Consider the following 12,789-nt stretch of genomic DNA (forward strand, 5'->3'; position numbering starts at 1 on the left):
GAAATTCTCCCACATCCACAAATGGACTAGTCAAGACTGTGGTCAAGATCTATGCATAGATACATAACAGAGTACTTTTTTGAAATACCCTACAGTCTTAGCCAAGGGGAGCATGTAGACATTTAATTAAAAGTGGTCTGAAAATGGAGCCTTGAGGAACCCCACATATGATCTTTGTTAGATTACATTTAAATTTAAGATACGAAGGTCGACAGGTGCAAACACATGAATAATGCAAAATCCAAAAGAAACTCAAAAAAATAAAAGCAACAGTAAAATGGTGCAACCACAGAAAACAGAAGGGAAAATGCTGCAAACAACAAAAGCAGCAACTATGAAACTCTGCAAACTCGCTCCATACAATGGGAGTCCTCCAGACCACTAGGGGGAGTCGACCACCAACAACCTGACACTTAAGACAGGATCAACTGTCTTTATTTACATACGAGCTAATTAAAAAAATAAAAACCAGAGACTAAATATATCAATGCCTTGCATGTTGTATTTACCATACAAACGGTCCTTCAACGCCCCCCATCGATCCCACCACTCATTTCTCCTTTTTTAGAAATATTTGCAGTGAATTCATTAAATTCAAAGTCAACTTCTGCATTTACACTTTGACAATGGAGAAAATGGGTTGAGAATTTTGGGAATTTTATCCTGGATTTGTGAAATGAGAACACAGTGAGGACAGTCTCTGCCAAAGCATATCTGGTCCAATCAAACAACACTTTCTCCAGTTTTAGACTGTACATATGATGTAGGCTGTTGCTGTTAACAACCATGTCCCTCTGCTGTAAGGCTCTCTGCTCTCCGCAGGATGCAAAGAAGTCATTCTTATTTCTTATTGGTCTGATGGAACAACTTCCTGGATCCAAGCAAACAGTTTGTCTCAGGTTCTGCTTCACAAAAATAAAAAATAAATGAAAGTTTCCTTCATTTAAACAGGGAAACATGACATGTAGCCTTCTTCAACTAAAAAGTCTGTTTTTAATATTCAACACAAACCATAATTTGGTTCCACAACTAGAGATGCACCCATCCACTATTTTCATTTCTGATACGATAAAGATATCCGATATTTAGATATTTCACTTTTTGCAAATACAAAGTGCAAAAAAAATAAAAAATAAAATCCCCAAAGCAACAGATTTTGCTCAGTGCTGCAGCCACTGATGACTCATGATTCAATGCGCCTCACTTGCAGAAAACACTTTTAAACAAAACATGGCTACCAGAATGGCGATCGACAACATCTGCAACATGACTGTGTTAAAGAAATGTGAACATCTTCACAGTGAAATCAGCTTCAAATTGCTAATTTAAAGGACTACTTAGCTATAATATTTGGTTGGCTATCGTATTACAGATGTTAGACATTGATGTTTTGAATATCAAATTTATTAATCCAGTTGGATGAACTCTGATTGAACTACAGACCACAATGATAAAAACGACATTTTTTTGTCAAAATGGAGGTAATTGTAATAGATGCCATCATCCCAGTTTAAAACAATAGTAACAAACAGCCCTCCTTTCTAAAAAAACTAAACACACTGAGAAGCAATGGTTTGAATAAAATATACTGCTGACAAATAGTTTTGATTTACTAATAAAATAGTAGAGCTGTACAGTACATCTGCATTAATGTTGGAAAGTAAAACTGAGCAAAGAAGCAACATTACCGGTGTGGTTGTCGAAAGTCTAGGGAAATGTACATAATATAAAAAATATTGGTTATGTATGGAGAGCCAAAAGTGACAAAATTAAATACATCATTAATTAAATGGACCATGATGTTTAAATACTTTATTTAATAGACAATTGATTTGGACGACTAGCCCCTCAAGTGTTATTGGACAGTTTGATAAAAATATTTCAAGATTTAATTTGAATTATTTAAAGGAAATGTAATAAATGATCTAAACATGTAGTTAAAGGTTCATTATGACACATTTATTTAATGATGTATCTGTTTAATTTTGTCCCATTTGGCCCTCCATAGTCAGCCATAACAATATTAATATCGGAGATCAATATTGGTCTAAATTTTTATATTGGTGCATCCCTAAAAAACGTAATTGATTGATTCTTGGTTCTGATTAACAGTACAAATAATCAATACTGTTAATCAGTCACCAGGTTCTGCAGAAAGATGTCCATCAGTCAGGTTGTTAAATCTTAAATTTAAACTCGGTCAGTCAGAATAATGCTGAGCAATAACAACAACCAGAGAGTGTGCTGAGTCACCGGTCGCTGAGTCAGTGGTTGCCACGGTGACGCCCAAGGGAAAGCTTCTTGTGGCCAGAAATCAAAAATCGTCTCCTGTGTTTAATTTGGGTTGTGTGACCCAAATTAAAGACACAACCCAGAAGAAATGCTTTACTTTGATGTCAAACGGAGCCGCATTTTAATCGCATGTTAGGTCAAATTAGAGCTGCTTAATTATGGAAAACTTAATACAGAAATAACTGAAAATAACTCATTACTGCACTTTGAGGACTGAAATAAGTGTAAAAATGTTCTCTAATGTCTTGAATGTTTTGTTAAAACAGTTTATTTATTCAAATAAATAAACGAGTAGTGTCCTTCAGAAACTGCTGGCGATGAAATTCAAAACTAGAAATGGAACAAAAATAAATAGTAAAATAAAAATTAAATTACAAAAAATAAATTATAAACAAAAGGAGGATTAAAATTAGCCCAATATGAGGGGGTGAGCATTTATTGTATAGTTTATCGTGATAAACGTTTCTTTTACCGTCACAATAAATTGCAAGTAATGTGAAACCTCAAAAACTGTCCTTTTATCAGCATTGTTGATTTTACCATCAGTTGATAATTTATTTGTTTTTATTCTAGATATCATAAATACTGGCAAGCTTGTGTGAATCGAAGTTCAGTGAATATTCTATCGGGAGTATCATATATTGATTTTGATAACTTGTCTATCGCAATATAGGTCATTATTGATTTATTGTCCATCTATACCAAAAACTAAATTCGATTCCTACTAAAATACCGCATAATGTTGGCCAAAATGACGAGCCTTACACGAGGAACTGAAAATTCAAAATCGAAGCGAAAATTCAAACTCCATGTAGAAAGATCCAGAAAGCAACCAGCTCCCTCCCGCCTGAAAATAATACCGAATAGGATTAAACACATTAAATGTAAAAAAAGAAACATTCCCACCATCATCATCATCTAATCTTTTTCACATATGAGCAAAAATCAACCTTCTGTAATGTTCTGCCAAACTAAACACACATCTATTGGATAAAAACCAAACCAAGCATCTGGCTTGTACGCTCTTTGTTTGTGTGTCTACGTTACTCATAATTCACATAAATCTGTTCATGCAGACACCTTGTGGGAACTAACGTCTCTTTTGGCAGCAAAAATAAAGTCCCAGCAGGGAAAATAAATCAATTCTGAGAAGAGATTCTGGTTTAAGGTTCGACCGAGGATACATTTAGATAAGCAGCAGTTAGTTAGCTGCACAGCTTGTCTCCAGTAATGAGATGAAAGCAAATTAAAGAGCGTCTTCTCTGTTATCGCTCATCCCAAACCGTGCAGAGAAATGTTTTTTATAAGATAATTATCATAGTTATTTGTCTCTAATTGCTACACATGATTTTAAAAGACGATCTTCTTTTGCATTGATATATTTTGAGCCTTTATCTCCTGACAAAAGAATTTCACTCAACTCAGCCACCATGTTTTACTTACAAATAGATTTATTAAAATAAAAAAGAAGAACCTAATGAACATGACCGAAAGGTGAGAGTTTATATTTGACCTTTCGGGATAATTTCCGAAGCGTTGTTCTGCACTCCTGGATTCTTATTAGTGTTGCCATCAATGAATATCAATTTACATGTTATGTATGATCACCATGACCTTTTCTGCAAAGATCAGAAAGTATGACTCCACATTATGATGTTTGGCAGATAAAAGGCAGCAGCTTAGATCTATAAGTCCATCCACGAAGAAACGCAAAATGATCTCAGTAAGGTAGAAACATGAATGCCATCGGATCTCTGGGAGAAACATTACTAGACATAAAATAAAGGTACTAAATTATATATAAGCTATATTTATCTCAACATTAGGATGAACAAAAATTGTTATTGACCTTTTTTCGCATCACTTCCCCTACAAAAGGCAGAACTAAAGTCAAACAGGATTAAAGAGGATTTTGTTTGGCGTTTTTTCATCAATGTTAGACGTGTAAAAATCGTGGATAAACATGAACACATGGCAACGTTCTAACATCCGAGACTGGCCCAAAGGCTGTGTGTTGCACAATGACGCTCGCTTACACCGAGAAATAGAAAACGAGTCTGACAGAATATTCAATACTTTCACTGAACTCTGAACCAGAACCGCACAGCATTCTGGGAGATGTAGGCAGATGAAAGGCTTTTAGCTTCTCAAAGCTAACCAAGCCAGATTGGTGGAATCAAATCACTGGTTACCCAACAACTCACTCACTCTTTGGTTGCCTAGCAACAACCAGCTGAGAAACATGCGCAGCAGCAGTTTAAGGTTTTGCTATAATGTAGTGGGATGAAAACTGGATAAAACCAGGAAAAGTCACGCCAGTAGTTTGTCAGCAGGTCAGATATTTAAAACAAAACTAATCAATAACTATTGATATTGACTTATACAAAATGCTTTTATCGTGTTAGTTTTTCCAGCCATATCATCCAGTCATAATGATAACTATTTTTAGCTATGAAGGGGGACAAAAAATACCAAAGAGAAGTGGAAAGTAAATGACAGAAATGGTCAAAAGCATGGGAACATTTTAACAACTTCTTCATGGAAGTCTTAACAGCCATATTCCAATGTTTACACCCCACAAGTCTGACTTATCAACTTGACCTGTCAACTCGACTTTGTTGCTATTTTACTGACTTTTCAGACCAAAAAGAAAAAGGTCACTCTTAATTGGCAGTTCAGCCTTTAATAATCAGTGATCACCCAGAAAGCTTCTAGAAGAAACCAGCTGCAGTAAATCAGGGCGTAAACAACGGCTGAAGCAAGCAGTGTCAACAGTTAGCTTTGTCTTCATGAGCTTCCTTCGTCTTGTTATGAACCGCACCGTGTCGTCTTGTTATGATCTTGTGACATATTATCAGCTCCCATTGCTCAACAACTTTAAAATCGATCTGTAAACAACGGTGTCCATTACTACGTCCATGAACCGAGCGCTGCTGTGTGACGTCAACGTTCTTCTTCTGCAGATCGCTTCGAAGTCATAAACCGTTCACACAAAAGTTTATTTGGTAGCATGGATGACCATGCAAAAGACTGATTTCAGAAAAAAATAAATAGAAATTGGAATCAAGGATGAATCAGCCTGTCACAATAACAAATTTTCCTGGACAATAAATTGTCCTGGAAGTTATTGTGATCAATGACAACATTGTTGTTTAGAGACCATTTTTCAGTAATATAAGGGACACATTCTGAACTTTAAATTCTACTAAACATTTAATCATAAAACTGGAAGACATTTTAAATATCCAAAATAAATAGAAACAACAAATAAAATGAATTATGAAGTGTCTAAGCAAAATTGTCCCTGAAAAGTCCTCGTCGAGTGCAAAGCACCAGCCTGAAGACTTTAATCATCCACTCTTTGGTAGAAAGAGAGGAGAGAGAAAATCAAATAATTATGCAAATGGAAAATAAGTTTGTTTTAATTTCTAGACTGTTTTAACAACTAAAATCACATGAATACAACTTAATATTTCTGACATTTTACAGAAAGCATGCTTTGTTTGGCCCACTCAGAAACCACATCAGAATAAAGTAGCATGTGAATTATAGAGGGAATAATAGAAACCACAATCATTTTGGTGGTTTTTGGGAGAGATGTAGAGCTTCATCGTTCACATGTAATGATGTTATAGTCCCAACAGAATGACCTTCTGTAAACGCTGTTATTATGAGGGTGGTGCATGAAGAAGCAGTTCCTTCAGATCCATAATGCACCCAGGATGGGAGGCGTTTTAGTTTCCTCCTGAAACTCCCAATTAAAACTCAGACCCAGCATTAACACGAGATGTAAATGCCGAGTGCGCCGGCAATTACAATACATCTGCAAAACTATTCCCAATTCACCACAAAACCTTATGCTGCTCAATTTCCAGGAAAAAAAAAGTGAATGTTGAGTCAGTTTGATCTAATTTCAGAAGAAATCCTTTAATCTCTGAACCATCAGGGCGATTAGTGGACACTGCTGGTTGCTGTTCAGTTAGTTTTGTCAAATCTCTGTGGTAAGTTACAAACAAGTTTTCAGCTTGACTGGAACGTCCAAAAAGTGCTTTCTTGTTCCTGTGGTAAGAGAATCTACCAAAGGCCAGTTTTTGCAGTGCTTTCAACTAGACGTGCACCAATAAGTCAAGTCTGATTTTCTTAATTTTGGGAGATCCGCAAGTGGTCAATGAGAAACCAATCTCATCTACCTCTGGTCTGGAAATCAGACACTAAGTTAACCCCACTGTTAACTTAGATGCTATATGTAGCGACTTTTCAGCCAAGACATAAATAAATTGATATTGGCCAAAAAAAAAAACATATATATATATAAATATATAAATAAATAAAAATCAGCTTTTTAATGACTGGTTATCAGCCAAAAAAATAAAAAAAATACTGCAATCAGTGTACCGCTACTTCCATCAGCATATACTGTTGTCAAAGAGACTCAGTTGACCTTAATTCTATCAGATAAAGTGTTTAAAAGCCACAGGAAGCTGGTTTGTGGATTGACCAACATAAAGGGTGTTTTCGCCTGATAGTCCGGCAGATTTGGTTCAATTCGGACCAAAATAGCAACATTTGTTAATTTTCAGGTGCTGCGGTTTTCTTTCTCACTGCAGTGTCAAATGAACCACAGTTTGACACAGTGCACTGTTTTTATTGTGACTGTTTTTATCGTCACCCTTGAAAAACCCTGTTCCCCTCCTCGCCTGTGGGGGCGCTGCAACAAGAACCACTGAATGAATATGGCATGAAAACCTCTGAAGAAAACACTGAGCGCAACTTCCTGCTTCACAAAATATAAACAGAAATGGAGTAGGTCCAGATTTTAGTGTTTGGAGGATTTCTCTTCTCTGTTTGGTAAAAATCCATGAGAAATTTTTTCCGCTAGCGTGAGACTAGAGCATTTATTTTGGTTGTATTCACCCAGAATGCCGTGCACCATAGTCCACTTTATGCTTTTAAAGTGGTTCAAGAACATTGTTTGTGGAACAATGATTGTTGTGCCATGCAGTTATTTACAAAAACTGTTTTGGTGAAAACTTTATCATAAATGTTTTACGTGGAAAAGATTTTTATTTTAAAGAGAGGTCAGAATCAGAAAAGGAATCAATTTAAAGAACTTGTTGAATTGATAGATGACTATACCTGCCACGACAAATTTAGGTTCACGATAAATTGTCCCAGAAGTTATTGCAATAAACGATAACATTATTGTTTTGAGACCATTTTCAAGTAACGTTATAGTAATGGCATAATAATGCAAGAGCACATTCTCAAAGACCAATAAGCTTTAAATTCTATTGAACATTCAACACTGAAACTGGAAGACATTTTAAATATAAAAAACAAATAAGACAACAGAAACAACAAATAAAATGAATTACGAAGTCTTGAAAGAAAACTGTCCTTCAAAAAAGAGCGAGTCAAGATCAAAGCACCAAACTGAAGACCAGTTTTGGCAGGAAGGGAGGAAAGAGAAAAACAATAAATCATCCAAATGGAAATTGAGCTTGTTTTAATTTGTCAGGCGATTAATTGATGTAGTGTTTATTGCGACAGCCCTATAGAAGATCAAATTTAAAGTCAGTGAATTTATTATTCCAGTCTGTTAAGGTGTGGCACCGGAGATAAAAACAGTTGCATCTGAAGGAAGATGTGCAGAAGTAGAGTAAATACGAGCTGAAGGGTCACATCGCAGGTAGATCAGATACCTTTCATTTGCAACATTTTTGTTTTAATTGGTAGGAAAACTGCTGGCTTTTATCACCTTTCACATTTTCATCCAGAAATCCAGGTAGAAAACTGTTTATTCTTCCCTCCACATCCAAAACCTGCTAATCAATGGTTTCTCCAGATGTGTGGCCTTCTTCAAACCTCTCTGAACCTCTTCCTTCTCCTTCCATCTTCTCCAATTATTTGCTCAACCAATATCTTGGTTCCTGTACCCCCCCCCTGGTTTGCTCTCCATTCTTCCTCGTCTCTTCCTCCCGCTGCCTCTCATCTCCTGAATGCTCCACGGTGGCCGCCTCTCAGGCAATTAAGCGGTGGGAGTTTTGAGCGCAGCAGATGTGCAGGACGGATGACGGGCAGCGCATTGGGTGGACACGATTTCAGTTTATGTCGAAAACTGAAGTATTTCTGCTCGCTTAAATATTCCAAAAATGAAGTGAGAGATGCCGTCCAAGCAGGAGATTGAGTAAAAGTTAAACTGAACTGCTGTTTTAATCACATTAAATAAATTTAAGCAGCAGATTGAGACAGAAATTATTTTCTGCACAGTCCATACAGTCTTAATTACCTCAAGCAGTCATGACTGGTGGATTCCAGTTTATTATCGCCCGTTCATTCATTTAGGTCCCTAATAATAAAGTAAAACCACTTTATATTGCATTTCTTGCAATTTAATTTGCGAGAGATGCATTGTAATTTCTGCTGTGGTTTCTAGCACAGCACGTCAAAGGCTAAAAATGAATTTTAGCGCTTTGACGCATCAAAAGAATCAAGAGAGCATCTATGGAGGTGCAAAACACAAATATTTTTACATTAAATTTCATGTTTATGTCTGATTAAACTAAAAACTGCTAAAAGAATTATGAAAAACAGCTTTTCCATTCATGTTCATCACGGCTCTCCTGATTCCAACCAGATTCTCGTAAAACTTTTACAAGAAAATAAACGGATGCACGGCACATGTAACACACACACACACACACAAACACAAACACACACACACACACACACAGTTAGACTTATTAAAGAGCTACCTGTATGGTTTGGCGGTTGTAGACTTTGACTACGTGGAAGTTAAAACTGTAAATCCCTTTCCGCGGCGCGATGAAGTTACTTCGTTCCTCGTCAAAATTCCTCCCAACGTTTACTAAAACCTGGAAGAAAAGAAAAAACATGTTGTAAAATTGTTTCTGTGAAAACAAAAGTAGTTCTTTGAGAACACAACATTTTAAGTAAAAAAACAACAACACTTAAAATAAAAGTGAATTTTTTTCAACCCAACTTAAAAAAACTCACTTTAAATCTCAAAATGTAGATGATCACAAGTGTGTTTCTAAATCAAAACAGTTTCCTGAGGCTATAACCTCAAATTTTACGTTCTTTCATAAACTTTAAGGAAGATTCAGAAAGAAAAATCATAGATCATTCATTTCTGTAACTGCCTGTCTGCTTTTATGAATGATGACTGAGATGCAGTTTAAGGGAAAAATTAATAGTTTTTCCATCTTTTATGGCAGAATAAGCAAGACAGTGAACAATTTAAAGAATGATATCCAGAAGGAAAGGCTGACAAAACTGAAATAATAAGGATTCAGTTTTCTAAAAACAAAAAGAAAGATAATCACTTTGTATTAGTTTACATTCCCTCGATTTAGCAAATTCCATCATTAATTTACCATGTTTACCATGCACAAGAGAAAATAACTGGTCTGATTTATTGTAATTTTAACAGAATTGGGCTTTTTTTTATAGTTAAACACATGACATCTACACAAATATTAACTGTATTTTTTATTAAATTAAAACACTGAGGTGGACAAAAAATGTGCATCGCCATCATTTCTGCAGAGTTAAACATTTTATTTAGAGTTCTAAGAGAAAAGACAAATCGGAACAGCTTCGGATCAACTTAAGACAGAAAAAACAAATAATGATAATTATTTATTAACTTAACATATTTTCTCTGTCAACTGACCCAAAATCAACTGACACTAACCGTAAAAAAGAAAAACATAATATGAGATGTTTTTAGACCCACCTGGTCAAAGTAGATGACCATGGTTCGGTTGCTCATCTCGGACGGTTCGTGGTTGGTGTTCCGGACCGCGGAGAAAGCCACCTTCGCGCTGCCGGAGCGCACCGAGATGCCGAGCGCCGTGCCCGTCGGGTCCGAGGTCGGGTTGGAGTCGCACACCACCAGGCACTTCCCCTCCAACACGATGGGTTCGGTCTCATTCTGAGCCCGAACCGGGCCAGCAGCGAGCCAGGCGGCACTCAGCAGGCACAGCACCAACATTCCGGACCAGAAAGAAAAAAAAAAGAAAAGGAAAAAAAAAGCCCCAACAATAGCAGAAGTTTAAACCTGCGCGAGCCGCTCCGTTCTGCTGCGGTTAACGGTTAAACTCCGACCCGGATGGATTCGCTGGTGTTCGCTCCGGTCCAGTCCCGGTCGCTCACCTGGTCTCCTCCTCCTGTCGCACCTGTCAGCGGCTCCTGTTCCGGAACAAACAGAGGGAGAGTCGCGCGCCGAGCGGGCGGACAGCAGCACTCATAGCAGCAGCGCGCGGGAGGGGAAGCTCCGTCTGCTCTCTGGCGCGCGCCTCAATTATTGATAGGCAAGATGTGAGAGTTCGAAACACAAAAGGCTCGCGAGGAGGAGACCCCTCCCTCCGTTCCCGCGGTAAACGACAACTCATCAGGATTGGCGCGTGCGCGTATGTGAGATTTTCCAATCAGCGCGTGCCGACCGCCTCTTTTTCCCGCCCTTCGCCTCCTTTAACTCAATCCCAGTTCTCTTTATCTCTCCATCTATGAAAAACTATCTGCATCCTTACGGAGTCGATGTTTTTCCTTTTTTTTGTTTTACATATTTCACACAATCAAGAGATCACTTTCTGGAGAAAGTTTCTTGAAAAAGCTTTAAAATATAGAGATTAATCTAAGAATCTTTCTAGAAAAAGGTAGGAAAATTTTGAGTTCCTAAAGCCGAAAACATTCTACAGAATATGGAATTTTCAAAATTTCTACAAAATATTTTGACTGAGTTTCAAAACTCTTTCTAGCTTTGGACTTTTTCTGTGTTTCAAAAGCAAAAAAAATTAACTTTTGAAATTCAGTGAATACATTTTGACTTATGAAACTCTGAAATGTTCAAGATTTTCAAGAAAATATCTGAGATTAATTTCAAAATTTATTTTTTGAGTAAATTTTTATCTTTCCAAACTCAGAAATCTTCATGATTTTTCTAGAAATTTTCTGAGATTCATTTTATCAGTCTTGAAACTATTACAAAGCCATTTGTAAGTCTGTGGGGCTCCATAAATGGAAAAATGATAAACATGGCAAACATTCCCTAAAAATGACAGAACTACCAAAGTTACTCCAAAAGTACACCAGTCGCTCATCCAAGAAGTCACAAAAGGACCATAAATAAAGTGCTAAAGAGATTAACTTATTAGAGAGAAAGTGGGCAAAAATGGTATCCATTGAAGAGAGTTATATTGTGAAAACCACTGCTAACCAAAAAGGACAAAAGGTTTGTCGAACACTTCCCAAAAAAATCTTGAGGAACCTATAGACTTTTGAGAAAATATCCTGCAGCTTAGCAAGAAAAAGTGGAACCTATCCCATAACTTCTGGCATAAAATAAACAGTATCAAACTCCATACTGTCAAACAGTGGTGGTAGAGTGACAGTTTAGCTTGCTGCTTCAATGCCTAGAACCATGATGAGCCATGATGTCTAACAATGAAAAAAATCATGTCTGGCCTCCAGTTCATGATATTAAACTTGGACACGCTAAGGTTATGCAGCAAAACAATGATTCAAAACTCCAAAATGGACAAAACCAGAATTGTCCGAAAATGTTTAGCATCTTTTGTTCACTATAGAAGAAATTGTTTTTGGTTTTTCTCTTGACTGAAACAAGCTGAAAATGTACCAAACCATGACTATAAAACCAATGGACAACTTGCGGATGTGTACTCAAAGACTGAATAACTTCATTAACCAAGAAAAGGTGATGGACTTTTCCTGGCAGTACCCTGCTGGAAGTCGTCTGGATGTCCACTTTTCAAAAATGTGTGTTTTGATCAAATACTCCTTTGGAAAGTTATCATTTTTGTATCCTGATGAGTTGTTTTAGTAACAACTCATTTCCTTTTCCTTGTTGAAAAGGAAATGCTCACCATGTCAAGGAATTTGTATTTATCTCACGTGTTTTATTTTTCTGCCCTGTTGTTCCATTATTTCTTGGGTTTTATCATTTTTCCAGGCCCTTCCAGTCTATGTCATACTTTCTACTTCCCTGGTCTCCCTCCAATCCTGCAGTTTTCATCCCTGTCTCTATCCCAGTGGGTTTTCCCTTGGCGTCTAATATGAGCTGACGGTGAGTGACAGGCCAGAAAGACTTCTGTGTGATGCCGGGCGCTGGGGACCAGCCACATCTACTCTCCGTCTGTCCACCTTTTCTCCTCCAGACAAACACAGATCTTCATTTCCTTGCTCTTTCCCAGGATCACACTGCTCTGTTGGCACCATGGCTTCACTGAGTCTTAGGCTATTTTCACACCTGATAGTCCAGTAGACTCGATTCGATTGGGGACTAAAGTTGCAACACTTTTTAAATTTTCAGCTGCTGCGGTTCGCTTTCACACTGCACTGTGTCAAACCAACCAATCCCTTTGAAAAACCTGTTCCCCTCCTCGCCTGTGGGGGTGCTGCACCAAGATCCACTGAAAGAAATGACACAAAAACTGCAGAAAAAGGCACTGAGCA

The 12,789-nt window shown here is 37.3% G+C and overlaps 1 protein-coding gene across 1 annotated transcript in view; it reads right to left on the bottom strand.

Moving 5' to 3' along the window:
• The window catches only part of cbln1 (cerebellin 1 precursor), a 22,822-nt gene extending 12,178 nt beyond the window's left edge, over positions 1-10,644 (bottom strand). The window contains exons 1-2 of the mRNA XM_007553159.2: positions 10,052-10,644; positions 9,048-9,167 (exon numbers count right to left, since the gene is read on the bottom strand). Of these exons, the coding sequence (XP_007553221.1) occupies positions 9,048-9,167; positions 10,052-10,309 (378 nt within the window). The 5' untranslated portion in view covers positions 10,310-10,644. The remainder of the gene's footprint in view (positions 1-9,047; positions 9,168-10,051) is intronic.
• Positions 10,645-12,789: the final 2,145 nt, after the last annotated feature.

The sequence above is a fragment of the Poecilia formosa genome, unplaced genomic scaffold, assembly GCF_000485575.1.
Source record: "Poecilia formosa unplaced genomic scaffold, Poecilia_formosa-5.1.2 Scaffold55, whole genome shotgun sequence".
Taxonomy (NCBI): domain Eukaryota; kingdom Metazoa; phylum Chordata; class Actinopteri; order Cyprinodontiformes; family Poeciliidae; genus Poecilia; species Poecilia formosa.